Source organism: Eurosta solidaginis, chromosome 4 (assembly GCF_040869045.1).
Source record: "Eurosta solidaginis isolate ZX-2024a chromosome 4, ASM4086904v1, whole genome shotgun sequence".
NCBI lineage: Eukaryota > Metazoa > Arthropoda > Insecta > Diptera > Tephritidae > Eurosta > Eurosta solidaginis.
Genome location: NC_090322.1, coordinates 58,383,746 through 58,407,735, shown reverse-complemented (window position 1 = coordinate 58,407,735; position 23,990 = coordinate 58,383,746). Strand labels below are relative to the sequence as shown.

The 23,990-nt window shown below is 41.0% G+C and overlaps 1 protein-coding gene across 2 annotated transcripts in view; it reads left to right on the top strand.

Annotated features, from left to right (window-relative positions):
- Positions 1-2,735: 2,735 nt before the first annotated feature.
- Positions 2,736-23,990, top strand: part of eIF4H1 (eukaryotic translation initiation factor 4H1) — a 41,351-nt gene continuing 20,096 nt past the window's right edge. The window contains exons 1-4 of one of the 2 annotated variants that reach the window (XM_067781790.1): positions 2,736-2,910; positions 4,298-4,597; positions 4,671-4,891; positions 6,809-7,045. In XM_067781790.1, the coding sequence (XP_067637891.1) occupies positions 2,879-2,910; positions 4,298-4,597; positions 4,671-4,891; positions 6,809-7,045 (790 nt within the window). In that variant the 5' untranslated portion in view covers positions 2,736-2,878. The remainder of the gene's footprint in view (positions 2,911-4,297; positions 4,598-4,670; positions 4,892-6,808; positions 7,046-23,990) is intronic. The other variant, XM_067781791.1, reaches the window with a different exon arrangement.

The window sequence follows — 23,990 nt, the reverse complement described above, 5'->3', positions numbered from 1 at the left end:
GATGGCGGAGTCATTAAAGGTGAAAGCATTAGCCAAGCTGATTGCAACTTTTCTCATGAATTTTGACAGTACGAACATTTCTCAGAGTATTTTTGACATTACCATCAACGAATTACACAAACAAATTACATGGAGTTTGTGTGTGTATATCCGCTCGCTGTTACCACCTTACGGCTTCACCATGGCTATAGCATTGCCAGCACAATTCAAACATAAATTATCACGTTTTTGTTAACGTTTTTAACGATAACGAAACCTTTTCGTTTCGGTTAAAAACGAGATACAATTTATCTTGATAATTTTTTTATCGATAATATTTCGAAGTGTTTCAACGGAAACGGTGGAAATTTTTTGATAAACGATTAGCTAACGTTAAGGTGCATCCCTGCATTATACAGTCTTTGGATTTTGCATAATTAATTTTGAGTTATAAAATGTATTTCTTTTTTACCTATTTTTACCTAATAGGTACTCCTTTACAATATTCGTATAATAGCCTCTTGAACTCTATCATATTTTTACAATCTTTTAACTCCCTAGGAAGTTCGTTGTATTCTCTTAATCCCTCAAAATATATACTCTTTTTATCAAATTCGGATTTTACAATTGGCAAGTGGAAATTATTTTTGTTTCTTGTGTTATAGTTATGGACATCGTTGTTGTATTTTACACGATCATTTAGATAATTTGGTAGGTTTCCTAATTTCATGTTGTGTATGAATTTCAAAGTATAATATGACACAAGCTGGTTTACACTAAGCCAGTTCAAGCTGTTTAGTAGCTCTTGTATGGGAGTATCAAAACGCTTCTTTAAAATAAATCGCATTACCGTATTTTATTTTTTCTGCAACGTATTTATCCTTGAATCAGCTATTGTAAATAGAATCGTTGGCCAATATATAAAATGAGATTCAACGATAGACGTCCTGGATCAAAAATGTGTCTTTTGATACCACTACCGACATTTGGACACGTATTAAGTGTCATGCTGTCGCATAGAATTCCGTAGAATTAACTGTCTTCAATAGGTTTATTTTTGTAAGACTCAATTTCAAACCACAGGAAATCCTCTTTTCCTGTAGCGCCATTCACTAACTTTGCCATTTCCGAAATTGATATTTTGACCGTATTCAGTTATTTGCTGCATTGTCGATTGATGGCCGAGTCACAATCCATATCTTCATATAGTTGCGTTGAACCCATGGTGCATTTTTATTTTGGTATTAAATATATTTACATATTTAAAGCTACACATTTTTTATGCAGAGTGCCCGCACCAAAGAGGATAAATATGTAAGAGACGTCAATTGGCTATTCCAAGGCGAATTCATTACAGGTGGTGTTATCCCATCAGCTGATTGCTTCTTCTTGATAATTTTCCATACAAAGCCTTGTACTACACCATGTAAGTTAATCGAAATCAATGAAAATTTTCGTTTGGCTTAACATTCTTCAGCACGGCGAATTGGTTAAATTCGCTTTGCACCACCTAGTATAGATTCGCCTTGGGTGGTGGCAAAGCGAATTCAGCCCATTCGCCGTGCAGAAGAATGTCAAGCCAAAAGAAAATTTTCATTGATTTCGATTAACTGACATATTGTTGTACAAGGCTTTGTATGGAAAATTATCAAGAAGAAGCAATCAGCTGATGGGATAACACCACCTGTAATGAATTCGCCTTGACCTATACTGAATTCGCCTTTGGCTATTCGTTTCTTTCCGAAATTTTTGACCGCTGAAATCTATCCTCTTTGCCCGAACTCTTTGTAATAATTTTTGGCGGGAAATTAATCATAACAGCCATCCTCGTCAAAGAGGATAGATATATCTATCCTCTTTGCCCTCGTCTTGAATCTTTGTGAATTCATACAAGTGAAAAATCTTTCCATTGCTCCATTGCCATATGTCCTTACCATGAATTGCCCTTTTGTGTTTCAATTCAGCTTTTATTTAAATTGTGTATACAGAAAATCAGATAAAATCTAGTTAATAAATAAAATGTGAGCAGCTAGTTGGGCAAACAATTTAAAATATGTTAACATTGCAATATACCAGTCGTCTACAAATGTTTGAAAAAACACTATTGAGCAAATGATTTTAGTAATCGAACAGCGATTGAACAGGTGATCGAGGCTGTTTACTATTGTGAACGCTTTTGCCACTTCTATGAATTCACAATGTCCTGAATTATAAGAAATTTTCCAAAAACAAAATGAATGGAGTATGTGTGTAAGTTTGAAATTGTATATCGCCCTGATATTACCTTGTATGGTCCCCCTTTGGTTCTAACAAAATCGAAGATATAAAAATTAAAATGTTTCCGTCACTAATTGTGTCGCCATATTAATCAATTCAGACGTATTTCATTCCAAATAAAATAATTTTTCCATATTCAAACCATCCTTTTCCTTCCCAACAATAGCCACTAAAATCAACAAAATTACGCTGAAACAAATAACAAAATTTGACGTGCGCTTTGCGCGAAAGCTGTAAATGTAAGTAGTGTGCAGATTAGCGAAAAAAAAATTCTGTGAGAATAAAACACGCCCAAAGTAGACCGCAAGGCAAGTTGTAAACAACTAAAAATACTGCATTCGTTGAACTTGACTTTTGCATTCACGTAATTTCAATTCTTTTTGCGCCGACGGCCTTTCTTTTAGAGCGGCCGGTATATGCGAAGGTGTTGCCAATTAAAATTCGGCATTGTAACTTTTGTTTTGGTTTGGTAATTTGCTTGCAAAAAGGAGATAACACCAGTTTTTGGACGCACACATTTGCATAAACACAAACAGAGCGAAAACGTCGAGTAAAGCAGAAAATAAATTCGCCTAAATTCGGACGGACATCTTTCGCTTAGACCATTTTGAAAAAATAAAACATGGCTGGAAGAGGTGGTTTTGATCACGCTAGGTAAATATTTTCTTTAAATCGACAATTTTGCACAAATTTCTTCTGTTAAATTTATTAAAAGTTCATTTTAATGTTCTGCTGTGATACAAGACAAAAAAAATATTCACAAAGTGTTAAAATGATGACTAAAATCGAAAGCAAGTAAATTGATATATTTTCTCACTGGTGACGGGCAGTAGCCAGTAGAGAAAACGCGACGTCTTCGTTGAACACGGCGAATTAGTGTAGGAAATGATGTACATCAGTAGCTAATTTAAGCAGCATATATGAGTGAATTAGACACAGAAATAAGTGAGAATGAGCGGGGAATTGCAAATATTTAAATAAAGTTAATAATATTGCCGACAATATAAAATTAAATGTATATTATAGGTTTTATTCGGGGAATGTACAATCCGAGTGTGGAGCATGTGCAAAAACGGCGAATGTCTTTAAATGTCAAAAAGACGCAACGCAGTCGGCATTTGGCCGACGTCACCGCATCTCTGCTTAGGTTGTGGTTGGATAGCTGACGTCGCACCATTTCTATCCTCTTTGGAAAAGGCAAAGAGGATTGATATAATAAGATACGTCAGTTCGATTTTCATTTGTAATGTATCTGATTGGCGGCGGGAAAATTACCTTCTACACATTTTTAAGAACTTTATATTAATATATATTGTGATTCTTAATATATCAATCCTTTTTGGTAAAGGTTAGGGTGACGCCGATATGGCTATAACCAGTCACGTCCTATGAAATGTATTTGTCTGGGCAAAGTATGAGCCTTAGTTTTGATTAAAGTGTTTCAAATTAGGTAAAATTTTATGGATCCGTAAATACCCTAAATGTTACGAACGCTTTGATATACATGTGGCTATAGAGATAATGATATAAACTCATAAAGTTATTCGCCAATGAAGCCAATCAGGCGAAATCCTCAAAATTCATACAAATTCTTGTCACCACCTGATTGGGCGATATGTAGTAAAAAAGGTTGTCTCTCCTAACTTATATGTTCACAGTCAGGTATTCAGAAGGTCTTCTGTTGTTGTTGTAGCCGTTGGGGAGCGTTATCAATGCTGAAGTCCTTTGCCGGATATATATCCGGTACGTTCCGGTAACAACTACCATTAAGGTGCTAGCCCGCCATCTCAGAATCGATTTAATATGACCACATTAAACCTTTTAGGCTCAACCCATCGAGTATCCCGAAATAAAGGAGTGGAAGAGATTGACAAGGCAACCCATAACTCTAGAGCAAAATAATTTCCTGATGTTATAAACGATAAGCGAACGGAGAAAATATTTTATATCCAAATAAAGATTGGAAAAATTCGCTCTCATACTGAATTTATAAAAAAAAGTAAAAGCTTTTAAAATAACATATTGTATTTCTATTTTCAAGAAACTTTGGAGATCGTCCAGGAAAGCAACTTCCAACGGAGCCCCCATTCATTGCTTACGTCGGCAACTTGCCACAGGGACTTGTTCAAGGCGATGTCATTAAAATATTTCAAGAATTTGAAGTAAAAAATGTACGTTTGGTCAAAGACCGTGAGACTGATCAATTCAAGGGATTTTGCTATGTTGAATTCGAGACTTTAGACAATCTAGAGCGGGCTTTGGAATGTGATGGACGCATTAAATTGGATGACTTATCGGCACCTTTAAGAATTGATATTGCCGATCGCAGGAAAAACGATCGGTACGTAATTGCATACATACATATAAATAACAAAAATTTAGCGATTGATAAATATGTCATTTAATTTTTGCAGAGGCGGAGCTGGCGGCGGCGGTGGTTTCAATAAACGTGGTCCGCCTAGACAAGGAGGTGCAGCGGGTGGTAATCATCAATATTCTCGTGGTGGTGGTGGTGGCGTTGGTAATCGCGGCGATAGTAGAGGTTCGTACAATGATAATTATGGCCACAACGATAGAAATCGCGGCGGAGGCGGCGCCAGCGGTGGTGGTGGTGGCATGAATAGAGGATATAATGGTAAATGATAATTGCTGTCCAAAAAATTTGAATCAACTTAAGTTTGCTTTATCGTACATATTAATGTATATGAACAAGAATGGGAGACATTCACAATGTCGAAAATCAAGACCCAGACACCAAAATAAAGAAAAAATTCAAAATTTCCGACAAGTCAAAATACAGACAAATCAAAATATAGACAAACCAACATTAAGACAAATCGTAAAATAGACACATCAAAATGCAGACAAATCTTAATTTAGACGAATCAAAATACAGAATAATACAGAAATTCCTAGACTCTCCGTTCAAAAATAAATGTGATTTCTTTAATAAGTACATATATTAAAGAGTAAATCTTTACGACAGCATAACACTGCTAATACGCGTAAAAAAATATCGAGAGAGGTGTCAAAAGACGCGTAAAAGTTGCAGTGGAAGTTGGCGGTTTTCATGTGGTTGTTGTAATTTGTACCCACAAAAAAAAATTGTGAACGCACATCGCCGTGGCGGTAGCCACGGTTATACCACACACCCGGACTTGGCACGGCGTAGCCCAGGGTTATTTCTTACAAGCGCGGCCGAAGGCCGCCAACGCAGAAAGATGTTCTGCGCAAAAATACTATGGATACCACCCCCGGTTTCGGAGGTACCCGCGCTTCTTTTTTCGGTTTTTCGTCAATATCTTTTGAATGAGTTAAAATTTTTAATTTCCGCCGTCGGATTAATAAATACTGATGTCAAGACGCGTCGTTTGATACCTCTCTCGATATTTTTGGACGCGTATTAGCAGTGTCATGATGTAGTAAAGAATTACCCATTACAGGACTATGGATTTTTATTTCAATTAATATTTTGTATCTTATAAGTGAAGATAAACCTATATATGTGTAAATATTTTCAGCGAGGGGATCGCGTAGCCGGTGTTGGATCGGCTAAGGGTTTTTTTATTTGAAGAGCGGCCGAAGGCCTACGCGGAAAGGTGTTCTGGGCAGAGATACTTGGGATCGCGTAGCCGGTGTTGGATCGGCTAAGGGTTATTTTTTTGAAGCGCGGCCGAAGGCCTCCTACGCGGAAAGGTGTTCTGGGCAGAAATACTGTGGATCGCGTAGCCGGTGTTGGGTCGGCTAAGGGTTATTTATTTGAAGCGCGGCCGAAGGCCGCCTTCGCGGAAAGATATTATGGGCAGAAATACTGGGGAACGTGTAGCCGGTTTTGGATCGGATAAGGGTTATTTTTTTGAAACGCGGCCGAAGGCCGCCTTCGCGCAAAGGTCTTCTGGGTAGAAATACTGTGGATCGCGTAGCCGCCTACGCAGAAAGGTGTTCTTAATAGAAGAATCAGATTTTGGGAGCAACAAGATACCATTTTTTGGTTTGTCTGTATTTATCTGTATTTGGATTTGTTCGCATTTGGATTTGTCCGTATTTAGATTTGTCTGAATTTTGTTTTTTCTGTATTTTGATTTGTCTGCATTTTTATTTGTCTGTATTTTAAATTATCTTTATTTTGATTTGTCTGCATTTCGATTTGTCAGTATTTTGATTTGTCTGCATTTTGAATGTCGACATTTTGAATTTCGGGATTTCGATTTTCTGTATTATGTTACACACCCAACAAGAATACATAAAATTTTAAGTTCTAAACATTCTTAATATCTACCTGTGCTGTGTAAAAAAAGCTAATTTTAAGATTACTTTATTCGTGTTATTTTTTTTAATATCCTTATTACAGCTTTGCCTCACAACATACACCTATACGTACATCACCCGTATATTTGCCTCTTCCAAATCCACACCTCGTATGCGTAGTATCTTTTTGGCGAAAACAAAAAAAAAAAAATCACGCAGAAAAATGTTTAATTTTAACGTATCTAAAACTTGTTAAAGCTAATAATGTATTAATTTTATTTTTCTTCACAACAAAACATGTTAGATCGTCCAGCGAATCGTGGTCGTTATGGAAATTTTAACAATGATGATCGCTATGATCGAAGTCATGATCGCAATCAACGGGAAGGAAGTTTTGGTGCTCAAAGTAGAGATGGTGGTAATGATCGCTATAACAATTTTAGCCGGAATAGAGGAGGTGAACGTGAACGTGAACGTCCACATTTTAATCCCAGAGACAATGATCGCCCGGCACCGGCACCTGTTCCGTTAGGAAGTATAGGTAAATTATAAAGTTACTAAACGCATCTATTTTTCGCAATTTATCAAGAAGATGAAAATGAGCTAATAATGGTCCATATCAGGAGAATAATATACAACAAAAAGCGGATACACTTGAATCTTAACTGTTTTTATCCTTTTTATTATGATGCTTGTATTGGCTTCACTTGTACGTATGCTTGTTTGTAACTCTATAGGCTAGGCGCGAAAGGGGAGCTAGATATTCTAGCGGCAATTATTGAGAGGAGACCCGAACCTCTGTGCTACAGTGGTATCAACATAAAACATCTAAGTGGATTGTAGATACTAAAAAGGCACCATATTTTCGTGTTTTTCGTTTTTTTAAACTATATTTATTAATACTTGGTTCTCCAGAGAAACCAAATTTGTAACTAGTACTGCCGTCCTTAATATGACTGGGACATTTAGGTAATACAAACTTAACAACGCACTAAAAATATTTTTTTACCTTCCATTGGGCACATTGATGTCCAAAATTTAAATTTCTTGGCAAATACTAAATATGCGGTTTTATGGCGACGCAAAAACTTGTGTACTTACTTCCGTAACGTTTATCTAACCATTTTTTACGCCTGTGCCCAATAGGCTCTTTCTACCTTTTCATGATTTTATTTCTCAACAAGAAAAGCGTTTGTATAGTAGGTAAATATAATTAACATTTCAGTCACCGACCAGCTTTCAACGAGTTCGGACGCGCATACAAGTGCTCATAGTAGTGTGTGAACAGTGAAAATAAAACAAAAACAAACTGACATAGTCTCTATTATTCTTGAATATATAAAAAAAAAAAGAATTATAAGAACAATACACCTCGTACCGTTTCGATTTAACAAAAATGCGGCCATCACCTGATCCGTCCGACAAAACTGCAAACCGTTTCTCAATATTGAGTGAAATGGATACATCAGACACATACACATTCCCTACACTAAAACCAAAAACCACGACACCCAACCAACCAAAATACATAATAATAACATCAAACAACGGTGAATTAGCCAAACTATCTCCTTTCGTATTAAAAAAGGGTGTTGATAATATATCAACCCAAATATATGAAATAAAACAATTAAAAGACGGTTCCCTCCTTGTTTTAGCTCGGAACTCTAAAATTGCTGAAAAGTTCTTAAATACAAAATTCCTCTTAAATACTTGCCCAATCACGGTTAAACTGCAAGACAATTTAAACACCATCAAAGGAATAATATATGCACCATGTCTCATCCCAGTAAAAGAAGAAGAGATAGTGGAAGAACTCAAAAGTCAAGGAGTTTCTAGTATATATAAATTTACGCGAACCAAGGATGGAAAAACTGGACCCACCGGACAGATCGTCGTCAACTTTGATCTTTATCACCTTCCAAAAACCCTCGACGTAGCATGGCACAAGGTACAAGTAAAACCATATTTTCCAAACCCAATGCGCTGTAAAAAGTGTCAACTTTTGGGCCACACTATAAACAAATGCCCTAACGAAGCTGCCTGTGAAAGCTGCAACCTACCACCCCACTCTCCTCATAACTGCACACGGATAGAAAGCGCCAACTGCGAGCAACAACATGCCTGCTCCGACAAAATCTGCCCTAAATACCAAGAAACTAAACAAATATTAAAAATAAAAACATTAGAAAAATGCTCTATGGGCGAAGCCCGTCGCAAATACAATGAAAAACAAACCCACACACAAAGCCAACAACCATCATATACCAACATTACAAACCCAAAAACAAAGAAAAAAAAAAACGGTACAAAAACCTACAACGCAAAAACGCCCCGCATCGCCTGCAAGAACTGATTCAAACAAAATAGTAAGATCTCAAACGACTGAAAATAACTCCACAAAAAATAATAACTCTACTACAAACAGACCAAATACAACCTCCACTATAATATAAAAAAAAAAAAAAGAAAATACCAACAAGGAACTACCAACCTGTTCCATTTACACTCACAACAACCAATCACAAACATACCCACTTACCAACGCACCACAACAGCTTCTAAACAATACCAACAACAACATGGCACTCTCATACTCTGATCAAGAGACATATATAATGCAAACCCCCAACCAATCGCTAATAACTTCACAAACAAACTTACCGTCATCTCCTCTCACTCAAATAACACAACAACTATTAAATGAAAATAACTACTTCTTGCCTGTTTCAGACACTGAAGAAGAACCACAACTGTAAATTTAAAACACAAAGAACAAACTAAAACTAAACCAAAAACAAAAAACCATAAAAAAAAAAAAATTAAAACACCAAAAAAAAATATCAATTAAAATTAATATAAACATTATGGATTTTAAAATCGTACAATGGAATATAAAAGGATACTTCAACAACATCTCCGAACTTAACCTGCTAGTAAAGGAGCAAACTCCGTCACTCGTTTCACTGCAAGAAACACAGTGCAAATACAACTTTACCCCATTCCCTCTTCGTGGATACGACTCCTATTTTCAAAACTCATCTGCCAATACAACAGGCAAACAGGGTGTAGGTGTGCTTATAAAAGCCAAGATCCCACATAAACAAATCTTCTTACAAACCGATTTACAAATTATAGCCATCGAAGTCAATCTTAATATCAAGTTTACCATAATATCATGCTACTTTCCACCAGCGGAACAAATTCCCGCAAAAGAAGTAATAGATTTACTCAATACCATTCAAACACCAATAATCGTTTTAGGGGACTTCAACAGCTGGAATCCGTTATGGGGTTCACCAACATACAACAATCGAGGCAAAATTATAGAACATATTATGAACCAAACGGACCTTTTCTATCTAAATGACGGCAGACTAACACATCTTTCTACACACGGGACACTCACGCATGTCGATATCACATGCTGTTCAGCTAGCCTCCTTCCGATGACGAAATGGAATGTCTTAGACGACCTGTACCACAGCGACCATTTTCCAATAGTCACTACAGTTCAACTGACACAAACCACCAAAAAACAATACACCGATAAAAAAATTTTACTTAAGTTTGCTGACTGGGAGAAGTTTAGCAACGCCGCGGATGAAGAACTTTCGAAAAGACCAACCTCTAGTAACATAAATCAAGAAGCTAGTCATATTACTAAAGCAATACGCACAGCAGCCAATGCTTCGATCCCTCAATCCTCCCATAATGCCAGATATCACGTCCCTTGGTGGAACAGCAACCTTGCAGATCTCCGAAAACAAAAAATTATTGCATGGGAATCCTTTAAGAAATCTCCAACGCAACAGAATCTTCTCGTGTACAAAAAAAGAAACGCAGCTTTTCGGAGGGAAATGAAAACAGCAAAAAAATCTAGCTTCGAAGACTTCGCAAAAAGTATAAACATAAACACATCTTCACAAGAATTATGGAATAAAGTCCGAAAACTTACAAATCGGCACACACAATCAACAATAGCAGCAATTCAAACTCCACAAGGAACAACAATCGAACCACAAACAATAGCCCATCTCTTTGCATCCAACTGGTCCCAATATTCGAATGACACCAATTTTCCAGATGAATTTAATCAAGCCAAATCGTTGAATATAACACCTAACAACATCACCAACCCAACAGCAATGAAAATGGAAACCAATATCTCAATGGACGAAATGTACTACACTCTAAAAAGTACTAAAGAAAAAACTCCAGGGTATGACCGCATTTCATACAATATGATTAAACACTTCAGTATTGCCACAAAAACGAGGCTCTTGGACCTTTACAATAATATCTTCCAATCGGGAATTATCCCCCAAAACTGGAAAACGGCAACCATTATTCCGATCGCAAAACCAAAAAAAGCCGTCAATCTTCTAGAATCGTATCGACCTATCTCTCTAATCTCGTGTTTGTCGAAATTAGTTGAGAAAATAGTCGCTGCACGTCTAGTTTGGTTTACAGAGGCAAAGAAGCTCATCTCATCCAACCAGGTCGGATTCCGACCAGGAAGAGGATGCACCGATGCTCTGCCACACATCGACTATATTGTGGCTAAAATGCTATCTTCACATAACCACATCTCGATATTATCCTTAGACTTCGAAAAAGCATTTGATAAGTGGGAGCTCATATCATCTTGGACAAACTTCACCAGTGGGGAATTGGACCCAAGATATTCAACTTTGTCAAATCATTTCTGGAGAACCGAAAAATCAGAGTCAAAGTAAATGGAACATACTCCAAACTATACCCTCTATCGAACGGGATTCCGCAAGGGTCACCCCTCTCAGTACTGCTATTTTCAATCGCATTTAACGAAATAAGCCATATCATACAAAAACACAAAAGCGTTAACCACTGCATCTACGCTGACGACTTAAATTTTCAACACGGACAACTTAAACAGCATCCTAAATACACCTAGCCAGGAAAATATTGAAAAAATTGCAAAATTCATCAAAATCATAGATATGATTATTTAAGGAACCAAAATCTTAACAAAAAAAAAAACAAATTAATCATTAAAATTGAGCTGATGGCCTGAGTAGCCAATGCTCTTTTAGTTAGTTCTGATATTCATACCAGTACCTAATCAATAATAATAATAATAATAATAATAATAATAATAATAATAATAATAATAATAATAATAATAATAATTAACATTTGATCTGCATGAGTGCTCTTCCTTTATGTGGGCCTGATGGCATCATGCCCCTTCTGCTTGTTATTTTTTTTTTGCAAAAACTTTAATGCTACTCCTACCTCAGCTGTATTGCAAAATTCTCTTTGGCATCTTTACCGTTCGCGACTTGGTTGACGTTTTACGGTTGGGAAACAAAAGATTTATTATTATTATAACTATTATTATTATTATTATTATTATTATCATTATTATTATTATTATCATTATTATTATTATTATTATTATTAATATAAGTAGTAGTACCAAAGTGCGAACCATGCCCCTTTAAGAACCCATTCGGTTTTGCAAATTGGTTCAGTAGTTGAGAGTTTGGCTCTATGGTCTTCCGCTTCGTTTTACTGATTTTGACGTTCGGGGTAAACGTTTTCAGGTCGTTTGTTGTTGTTGTAGGAGTCCTTACTTCCATCCAGTAGGTACGATCACTCACAAATTTTCAACAATATCCTCTAACGGGAGTCCGGGGTTGGACCAAAAGATAAGAGAGTTAGAGGCGTTTGCTTCACATTGCAATTGAAAAGGTGGTTGGTGTCATGTGGGGACACGTTACAAGCAGGGCATATGTACATTGGGTATGTCGGATGAAAGTAAGGAGTTTAACCTATTACAGAATCCAGATATAAGTTGAGTTAGAGTGACGCGCGTTTCCCTGGGGAGGTTGCTCTCCTCAATTACGAGTCTAAACGCTTTTTTGTTAGATATATTCCTGAAGTAACTTTCTTGCCCCTTTTCTTATAAAATGTGTAACGAATCTCTCACTTCACCACTGGATTTAGTACAATAATACAATTAAAGTGAAATCTAACGTTAAATACCAAGCTTCCGGTTTGATTTAAACTCACGTATCTTATAAAAACCAAAAAATATCTTCAAGACGGCTTTTGTGCGTTCAGCCGGTCAAATATGCCTAATAACTCCGTTTTCTTCAATGCACATACCATAGCATATATGTAATACCAAAAAGGATAAATATAATAAGAGCCGTCACTCGTTATTCTTTTTGCATTTACTGTTGTTGTTGTTGTAGCAATGCTCGCCCCACCTAATAGCCGCGACCGATCACAAATTGTCATCAATATCCTCTAACGGGAGTCCAAGGAAACTTGCCGTTTCAACAGGGGTGGACCATAAGGAAAGGGGTGTTAGAGGCGTTGGTTCCACATTAAAATTGAAGAGATGGTTGGTGTCATGTGGGGACACATTGCAAGCGGGGCATACATTTTGTATGTCGGGGTTGATTCTGGATAGGTTAGAGTTTAACCTGTTACAGTATCCAGAACGAAGTTGAGCAAGAGTGACACGCGTTTCCCTGGGGAGTATGCGTTCCTCTACCGCGAGTTTTGGATAATTTTCTTTAAGTACTGGATTCACCGGGCAATTCCCGGCATAAAGGTCCGACGCCTGTTTATGGAGTTCACCAAGGACCTGCTTGTGTTTTTTCACTTCATACGGCTGGGTTCTCAGGTGCCGCATTTCCTCAAAATGCTTACGGAGATGACTCCTTAAGCCCCTAGGCGGTGCTGGTTCATCAATCAGATGTCTGTTGGGATGCCCAGGTTTCTGGGTATTCAACAGGAACTGTTTGGTCAGCATCTCATTTCTCTCCCTGATGGGGAGTATTGTCGCCTCATTATGCAGATGGTGTTCTGGGGACATAAGAAGACAGCCCGTGGCGATTCTGAGAGCAGTATTTTGGCAGGCCTTTAGTTTCTTCCAGTGGGTGATTTTTAGGCTTGGCGACAATATCGGTGACGCGTAGCACGTAATCGGCTGGCCAATTGCTTTGTATGTAGTCATGAGCGTTTCTTTATCTTTTCCCCAGGTACTGCCAGCAAGGGATTTGAGGATTTTGTTACGGCTCTGTATTCTCGGAACAATTGCGGCTGCGTGCTCACCAAAATGTAGATCCTGATCAAACGGGACACCCAAGATTTGGGGGTGTAGGACAGTCGGTAGCGTAGTGCCATCGACGTGGATGTTCAAAATGGTCGACATTTGGGACTTCCATGTTGTAAATAAGGTCGCGGAAGATTTAGTCGGTGATAATGCCAGGTTTCGCGAGGCGAAAAAACTGGAGAGATCAGGGAGGTAGCCGTTTATTATATTGCATAGCGCATCGATCTTTGGGCCTGGGCCTGTGGCCATTATTGTGCAGTCATCGGCGTAGGAAACGATTGTGACTCCTTCCGGTGGTGAAGGTAGCTTAGATATGTAGAAATTAAATAAAAGTGGGGATAGGACACCACCCTGTGGCACCCCTTGTTTAATTCTCCTTGGTTTCTAAATTGCACCGATGCCTGCCGACCACCCAGATAATTTGCAGTCCACCTTTTAAGACATGGGGGAAGGGTAGACCCTTCCAGGTCTTGCAGTAACGAGCCATGGTTGACCGTATCAAAAGCTTTTGATAGGTCTAGCGCTACGAGTACTGTTCTATGGTGGGGGTATTGATTTAAACCGCAATTTATCTGGGTGCTAATGGCATTTAGCGCGGTGGTAGTGCTATGGAGTTTTCTGAAGCCAGGCTGATGAGAGTCTAGCTGCAAATTTGCTTGGAAATAAGGGAGCAAAATGGCTTCAAGCGTCTTTGCCAATGGCGATAGGAGAGATATCGGACGATACGACTCACCTAGGTTAGGTTAGGTTAGAGTGGCTGCCTCCGCTGTCCGAGCGAAGACTCACGTAGGCCGTTGTGGCCCGTTGTGCTACCACGCGGGGGCCCCTATTTCCTATTACCCTACTTTCGAAGAAGAAGAAGGTTTAGACCCCAGTGAGGCTAAACCAGCGCGTTTGCCTAATGAAACGCAAGATGTCGTTTGGGTTTATAGATTCAAGCTCCGCAAGGCACCCAAAAGAGTGTCTGTGGAGGCATTGGTACCTGGTTTTTGACAGTGCGGGACAGTGGCACAGATAGTGCTCGACGCTTTCTATCTCCTCCTCGTCCCTACAGCTGCGGCAGAAGTCATTTGTCTGCAGGCCCATATAGGCACCGTGAGTGCCCATGAGACAGTGACCTGTAAGAGGGCCCACTAGTGGGCTCATAGGGATACGGTTTAACAATATCACCGATCGCGATCTCTTTTCATCCAGCTTAGGCCAGATTTGCTTGGATATACTACATGTAGGTTCCCTCGCCCATCTGGCGTTTGCCTGATCCGTGAAAAGAGATCGCAGGTGGTATTTGCAAGTGTTTAGAGGAGGGCTGGCCCAACCAGCGGAGGTTGTTGTTTGCAAGTTGGTGCCTTCCCTAGCCAGCTCATCCGCGGCGCAGTTTCCTGAGATGTCACAGTGGCCAGGAACCCATATTATGCTTAGGTTGCAATTTTCAGCTGGTTTGTTGAGGGTTTCTCTATACTTCAATGCCACTAGTGACGAGGTGTTACTGCATTGCAGGGATTTTATGACAGCTTGGCTGTCAGAGAAAATTGAAATAGAATTGGTTACCTGCAGGTTAGCAAGATAGCGGGCTGCTTCCCAGATAGCTATGAGTTCAGCCTGAAAAACACTGCAGTGATCAGGTAGGCGAAAGCTCTCGCTTAGATTGAGCTTCTCCGAGAATATGCCGCTGCCGACTCTTTTGTTTAGTTTAGAGCCATCTGTAAAAACGGAGATTTCGTGTGATCCCGGCTCCACGCCGTTTGCCCACTCGTTCCTCCCTGGGATTCTTGCGGAAAATTTGTTGTCCCAGCAAGGGGGCGATGTTGTATGGTCCAATTTCAAGGAGGTTTCGGGGACTTGCTTCAGGATCCGGGTGTGACCAAACCTGCAGTCCCTCCATGGTTCGATAGCGTTGAGCATTGCCGCGTTGCAGGAGGCACAGTATCTACCATATGGATCAGTTGGGAGAAGGAATAATATGGTTTCAAGAGCTTTGGTGGGAGTGGAGGGAAGGGCATCGCTGGTGAGCATTGCCGCCATCCTCTGCACTCTCGTTACTTTACTCTTGTTAAATTCGATATCGAGTGCCGTCCACCATACGGCGTAGAAGAGTATGGGTCTCACCACTGCCGTATAGATCCAATGGACTATGCGTGGCTGGAGACCCCACCTTTTTCCGATTGCCGACTTACAAGCGTAGAGAGCCATTGTGGCTTTCCTGGATCGTTCCTCCACATTTCGCTTCCAGTCAAGCTTCCTGTCTAGAATAACTCCGAGATATTTAGCCTCGGTAGAGAGTTTGATTTCCTTCCCGTTTAGGGACGGGAGGGTAAATTCCGGTATACTGCGTTTGCGGGTAAAAAGCACCATCTCAGTTTTTTCACTGCTGATGCTGAGTCCGCTTTCCATAGAACAAGTGTTTGTTACATTAAGAGCAATTTGCAAGAGTTCGCCAAGCACCGGAAGGTGTTTGCCGGTAACTGTCAAGGCTATGTCGTCGGCATATGCAATGACTTGGCATCCGGTGGGCTGTAGTATAGATAACAGAGCGTTCACCGTCAGGTTCCATAGTAGAGGAGAAAGAACGCCCCCCTGGGGGGTTCCTCTGTTGGTATACCTTATTAACGATGAGCTGCCCAACTCAGAGATAATAATTCTCTTGTTTAGAAGGAGCTCGACGAATTTCACAAGAGGCTCTTCCACCCCTAGTGAACGTAGAGATTTTGTGACCGCTGCTGGAGAACGTTGTTGAGGCTCCTTCCATGTCGAGAAAGATACCCAGCGTAAATTCTTTAAAGGCAAGACCCTTCTCTATCTTAGTAGTGATAGCATGTAGAGCTGTCTCTACGGATTTGCCCTTAGAGTAGGCGTGTTGGTTGTTGGAGATTAGTGCCTTATTTGCTGATCGTCTAATGTAGGCGTCCAGCAATCGTTCTAGAACTTTTAGGAGGAAGGAGGTCAGACTTATTGGTCTGAAATCCTTTGGGCTGTTCCCCGATATCCTGCCTCCTTTGGGTATGAAGACTACCTTTGCCTTGGTCCATTCCGTGGGGATATAGACCAGGTTGAGGCAAGCCTTGTAGATTTTAGCTAGCAGCGGGCTTATAATATCGCTTGCAGCTTGCAATTCAGCGGGAAATATTTCATCCGTTCCCGGAGATTTGAAGGGTTTAAAGGACTTGATTGCCGAGATAACTCCTTTTTCGCTTACAATGTGGTCCAGGGGTTGAAATGGCCCTGGGTTAGATTGCGTGTTTAAGATTTATGGTTGAGATCTGCAGCCTGGAAAGTGAGTGCTGATCAGGGTTTCGAGAATTTCCGTACTAGAAGCGGCCCATTCTCCGCTCGTTGTGCGAATGCAGCTTGGAGGTATGGGGTTTTTGGAGAGGACCTTTCGTAGGCGATTGGCCTCTGAGACTTCTTCGATGTCATTGGTGAAGTTCTTCCAGGAGTTCCTTTTGGCCTTCTGGATTAACTTCTTAAAAGATTTTAAGGCGTCCCTATAATGGGACCAGATTCCCGTGCGCTTAGCCTCGTTAAAGAGTTTTCTGCTGTTTTTCCTCTACTCGGAGATTTCCTGGTTCCACCAATAGGGTTTCTTTTTACCCCTCACCTTAATCTCCGGGCAGGCTACTGTGAAGGCAGCGTTACAAGATTTGGTGATAAGATCTACTGCTTCTTCTATTTTTGACGATGAGTCTAGCTCACCGAGAGAAGCAAATGTTGTGTCTAAAGGAGGCGCTTCATCAGTTGTTAGCGGTAGGCTCGCCCTACCGTGAGAAGCGTTCTTTAGGAGAGTAGAGGATAGAACTTTTTTATAAAGGTTCCAGTCCGTACGTCTCCTATTCCTGTAAGCCACCCTAGGCGGTGTACGCAAGAGCATAGTGAAAATGAGAATGCCCCAGAAACTAGAGTAACATCTAGAACCTCCTTCCTGTTTGAGGTGATGAATGTTGGTTTGTCTCCAGAGTTGCATATACTTAGATTGTTACTTTTAATAGAATCAAAAAGAGACTCACCCCTACTGTTAATGTGCATTGGCATCGGCCCCAATTATTATCGGGAACCCTTTACTGTGGGCCTCCCGTACCGCTTTGCAGAGCCGGTCCTGCACAGAAGTTGGGCGATCGTGCGAGAGATATGCGGACATCAGCCAGATTGTTTGCCCCTGTAGCTCGAGGCTAATACAGGTAAAGTCCTCGTCGCTAAAAAGAGATAGTAAAATAAATACTAGATTTTTCTTTACTAGAATACAAGATCTGATTCTACCTGTCACGGGCGGTGTCACCAGCCGGTAGTCCTTAGAAAAGAGTCCACAGACCTTGCTGCCAACGACACAAGGCTCCTGGACTAGAACGACGTCCGTCCTCATACGTTGTGCTGAGGCGTAAGATTAGGGCAGCCGAGGCTGCCTTAGAATGGTGCAGGTTTATCTGCAGTACCTGCGCGCCCGTTACGGTTCGTTTGCGGCATCGACGTCCATCTTCTGCTGATACGACTCACCTATGTTAGCTGGTTTCCCAGGCTTTAGTAGCGGGACCACCTTGGCGATTTTCCATTTCTCGGTTATGACAAAGGTGGAAAGAGGCAGGTTTAAGACATGCGCTAAATATTTAAAACCCTCTTTCCCTAGGCTTTTAAGCATCGGCATGGCTATGCCGTCTGGGCCCACTGCTTTGGATAGTTTAGCACGACCAATGGCGTCCACAACCTCTTTAGCGGTGATGGTGATTGGTGACGCGCTGAATTTGTGTTTATGTGCGTGTCTATTGGCTCTCCGTCTATCTTTGTCGACCGTAGGATGCATTATATATTGTCGGCAGAAAGCACTCGCGCATTTTTTCGCCTTCGACATCACTTTGTCGCCAAAGGCGATGGAAACTTTGTTTTTGTTGTTGTAGCAATGCTCGCTCCACCTAATAGCCGCGACCGATCACAAATTGTCATCAATATCCTCTAACGGGAGTCCAAGGAAACTTGCCGTTTCAACAGGGGTGGACCATAAGGAAAGGGGTGTTAGAGGCGTTGGTTCCACATTACAATTGAAGAGATGGTTGGTGTCATGTGGGGACACATTCCAAGCGGGGCATACATTTTGTATGTCGGGGTTGATTCTGGATAGGTAAGAGTTTAACCTGTTACAGTATCCAGAACGAAGTTGAGCAAGAGTGACACGCGTTTCCCTGGGGAGTATGCGTTCCTCTTCCGCAAGTTTTGGATAATTTTCGTTAAGCACTGGATTCACCAGGCAATTCCCGGCATAAAAGTCCGACGCCTGTTTATGGAGTTCACCAAGGACCTGCTTGTGTTTTTTCACTTCATACGGCTGGGTTCTCAGGTGCCGTATTTCTTCAAAATGCTTACGGAGATGACTCCCTAAGCCCCTAGGCGGTGCTGGTTCATCAATCAGATGTCTGTTGGGATGCCCAGGTTTCTGGGTATTCAACAGGAACTGTTTGGTCAGCATCTCATTTCTCTCCCTGATGGGGAGTATTCTCGCCTCATTATGCAGATGGTGTTCTGGGGACATAAGAAGACAGCCCGTGGCGATTCTGAGAGCAGTATTTTGGCAGGCCTGTAGTTTCTTCCAGTGGGTGGTTTTTAGGCTTGGCGACCATATGGGTGACGCGTAGCACGTAATCGGCTGGCTAATTGCTTTGTATGTAGTCATGAGCGTTTCTTTATCTTTTCCCCAAGTACTGCCAGCGAGGGATTTGAGGATTTTGTTACGGCTCTGAATTCTCAGAACAATTGCGGCTGCGTGCTCACCAAAATGTAGATCCTGATCAAACGTGACACCCAAGATTTTGGGGTGTCGGACAGTCGGTAGCGTAGTGCCATCGACGTGGATGTTCAAAATGGTCGACATTTGGGGCATCCATGTTGTAAATAAGGTCGCGGAAGATTTAGTCGGTGATAATGCCAGGTTTCGCCTGGCGAAAAAACTGGAGAGATCAGGGAGGTAGCCGTTTATTTTATTGCATAGCGCATCGATCTTTGGGCCTGGGCCTGTGGCCATTACTGTGCAGTCATCGGCGTAGGAAACGATTGTGACTCCTTCCGGTGGTGAAGGTAGCTTAGATATGTAGAAATTAAACAAAAGTGGGGATAGGACACCACCCTGTTGCACCCCCTGTTTAATTCTCCTTTGTTTTGATGTTTCGTTTCTAAATTGCACCGATGCCTGCCGACCACCCAGATAATTTGCGGGCCACATTTTAAGACATGGGGGAAGGGTAGACCCTTCCAGGTAACGAGCCATGGTTGACCGTATCAAAAGCTTTTGATAGGTCTAGCGCTACGAGTACTGTTCTATGGTGGGGGTATTGATTTAAACCGCAATTTATCTGGGTGCTAATGGCATTTAGCGCGGTGGTAGTGCTGTGGAGTTTTCTGAAGCCATGCTGATGAGGGGCTAGCTGCAAATTTGCTTGGAAATAAGGGAGCAAAATGGCTTCAAGCGTCTTTGCCACTGGCGATAGGAGAGATATCGGACGATACGACTCACCTATGTTAGCTGGTTTCCCAGGCTTTAGTAGCGGGACCACCTTGGCCATTTTCCATTTCTCAGGTATGACAAAGGTGGAAAGAGACAGATTGAAGACATGCGCTAAATATTTGAACCCCTCTTTCCCTAGGTTTTTAAGCATCGGCATGGCTATGCCGTCTGGGCCCACTGCTTTGGATGGTTTAGCACGACCAATGGCGTCCTCAACCTCTTTAGCGGTGATGGTGATTGGTGACGCGCTGAATTTGTGTTTATGTGCGCGTCTATTGGCTCTCCGTCTATCTTTGTCGACCGTAGGATGCATTATATATTGTCGGCAGAAAGCGCTCGCGCATTTTTTCGCGTCCGACAGCACTTTGTCGCCAAAGGCGATGGAAACTTTGTCTTTGTGATTAGTCGGATTCGATAGGGACTTTACGGTGGACCAAAGTTTACCCACACCGGTAGAGAGGTTACAACCCCTTAGGTGCTCCTCCCATTTCGCCCGCTTGTGTTCATCCACAAGCAATCTGATGCGTTGGTTTATATCCGGGGCAAAGCTGTCCTCCTACGAATGTCCCTTCAACCGCGTTGACTAATACGAACAGGCTAACCAAAGACGTTATGAACAATGCAGCTCAGGAATCTCCACAAGAATCTACACAAGGTTGTGTCGAGACTTCCAGTGAGACGATATATGGCAAATTAAACGATGCACGAACTAATAGTGGTACTTTTGCGGCTGTTTGTTCTACGTCACCAATGTTGATTTCGCTGGACTCCCCAATTCATCCTACACCTCCACCGGTATCTTTAGCTCCAACAATAACAGTTACCGATACTGGGGTTGTTGCTAGCGATACAAGTGTACCTGAAAAAAATAGTAGGGCTCGATAACCAACGCTATAACGGCCGCACCTTCCCAGCTCTCTGGTGCGCTATCCGCTACTCCTTTGCAGGTGACTGCCGTGTCACCTCGTAGGGCTGTATTTGTGTCCCGATTACACGCCTCGCTTACCGAAAATGACATTGCTCATTACGTTTGCTCTAAACTTGGTGTTGCACCCACTAGTAACATCAATGTGTATAAATTTAACTTTAAATATGAGAGAGACATCTCCTCATTTAAAATATCCCTTTCAGATGAATATTTCGATAAGGTACTTGATTCCTCTTTTTGGCCCAAGCATACTGTGGTTCACTTGTTCACGAGAAAGGCGAGGGCCGAACCTGTTTTATTACAGCCAAAAAACGGTATGACGAACACAGTAATAACAACACAAAGGTAATTGCTGATCTGTCCCGTCTTCTCATTAATTATCAAAATGTTCGTGGTTTACGATCAAAACTTGTTCCATTCTTCGTTAATTCTTTCAACTTTTCTGCACAAGTTGTAGCTTTTACGGAGACCTGGCTAAAGCCTGATAATTACAATTCTGGTGTTTTTTCAAATAAATATGCTGTTTATCGGCGTGACCGCATCTCTAGAGCGGGAGGTGTCCTTATTGCTGTTGAATCTAACCTATCGTCTGAGTTGATTTCGCTGGACAATATCTCTCATATCGAATTCATAGCAGTTAGGCTTTCAATCGGTAGCTATAGCGTAATTGTTTGCTGTTCGTATATACCACCTCGTTCGGATATGGATGTTTATGCTAGTCATAGCTCGGCCATCTGTGATTTGCATTCGCAGTTGGGAGATAACGATCGACTTGTTGTTGTTGGTGACTTTAACTTGCCAACAGTTAGTTGGGTTAATATAAGTGATTCAAACTTTTTAACTCCCACTGCTCAACATGAGTTTCTCAATTGCTTGTTAGACTCATCTCTTTTACAGATTAACAATGTTCCAAATAGTGGAAATAAAATGCTGGATTTAGTATTTGTGGATGGCTCGGTGGGTACTGCCCTTACGCAAATACCACCTTTATCCCTTCCAGAAGACCCTCTTCACCCTACGCTAGAGATATCACTTGATATCAGCCTACCCCGTAGGATTCAAGTACAGTCTCGTCCCCGATCTAGATGCTTCTACAAAGCGAATTTCATTATGCTCAATGATCTGTTGGCTTCCCATGATTGGTCGGATCTCTATGCTTGCACTGATGTCGATTCGGCTATCTCTATATTTTACAGTACGCTTGATAGCTTCTTTGATACCTGCATTCCTACTCGCTATACCCTTTGTTCGAATAAGCCCCCTTGGTTTTCAAGGCAACTTATCAGACTTAATAACATCAAATCTAGGCTTTATAAGAGGTTCAAGAAATCTGGAGCATCTGCAGACCTCTCTAAATATCTAATAGCTCGTTCTAAATTTCACCGTCTTAATCAGCTTTGTTATAAAAATTACTTGAGTTGTTGTAAAGCCCAATTTTTTAGAAATCCAAAAAAGTTTTACAGTTTCGTAAATTCAAAGCGGAAAACTTCTGGGTATCCTTCCTCATTAACCTTTGGAGGTAAAAAAGCTTGCACTGATGACAAAGTTGCTGAACTATTTTCTGAGTTCTTTAAGTCCACGTATTCATCCAGTGGTTTTCATTCTGGTCAATATCCCTATCGCTTAGATAGCTCGAATTACATTAGGAATCCTGCTATTGATGGTAATATTGTTATTCAGAGTCTTCAGTCTTTGAAGCCCACCTTTTCTCCGGGACCGGACGGTGTTCCTAGTTGCGTGCTTAGGTACTGCGCCGAAAACATGTATGAGCCTATTTTAAAATTATTTGAGCTGGGATCTGCGTCATTCCCGGCACTTTGGAAACAGTCTTTTATTATACCCCTGCATAAAAAAGGTAGTAGGTCAAAAGTTGAAAACTACAGGGGTATTGCTAAACTTTCAGTCATTCCTAAAGTCTTTGAACAGATTGTCACCAATCAAATGCAATATCAGTGTTCTAGTCTTTTATCTCCATGTCAACACGGTTTTATTCGTCAAAGGTCTACCACTACAAATTTGCTTGTATTCACCTCTATAGTTATGGAAGGATTTTTAGCGAACAAGCAAACGGATGTCATCTACACGGACTTCAGCAAAGCATTTGATACCGTCAACCACGAGTTGCTTATTCATAAGCTTGATTTACTGGGCTTTCCGTTTCACCTATTAATGTGGCTGAAAAGCTATCTTTCTAACCGGACCCAAAAAGTCCTGTTCAAGTGCAATCTGTCGGAATCGTTCGGAGTTTCCTCCGGCGTACCCCAGGGAAGTCATCTAGGCCCTTTGCTCTTTGCCCTTTTCATTAATGACTTGCCACAGACAATATTATATTCCCATACTATAATGTATGCGGATGATGTAAAACTTTGCTACACCTACTGTCCTACCGATTTGAGTTCCTTGGATCTTCTTCAGGCCGACTTGGACTCGTTCCAATGTTGGTGCACAACAAATTTACTAGCTTTAAATTGCTCTAAATGTAAGCATATGACATTTCACCGAGTGAAGCCAGCATTGAAATCTTATGTAATAGATGGTACGCCTTTGGAGCGTATATCTATTGCAAATGATCTAGGTGTCCTTTTTGATCCGAAATTGAATTTTAACATACATATTTCATCTATAGCCAACAAAGCGTTGGGTTTACTTGGATTTGTTAAAAGATGGGCTAAAGAGTTCGATGATCCGTACCTCACTAAGGTTCTTTACACATCGCTGGTTCGTCCAATACTCGAGTATTGCTCATGCGTTTGGTCCCCTGTTTCTCAAAAGCATATAAAGCGTCTTGAGTCAGTTCAAAAGCAATTTTTGATATTTGCATTGCGCGGCCTTAATTGGGACTCAAGTCTCCACCTTCCTCCATACAGAAGTAGACTTCTTCTTATTAACTTACCCACTCTGGAAAATCGGAGAATATTACTGGGGGTATTGTTCATCCATAAGCTCATTATTGGAGAAATTGATTC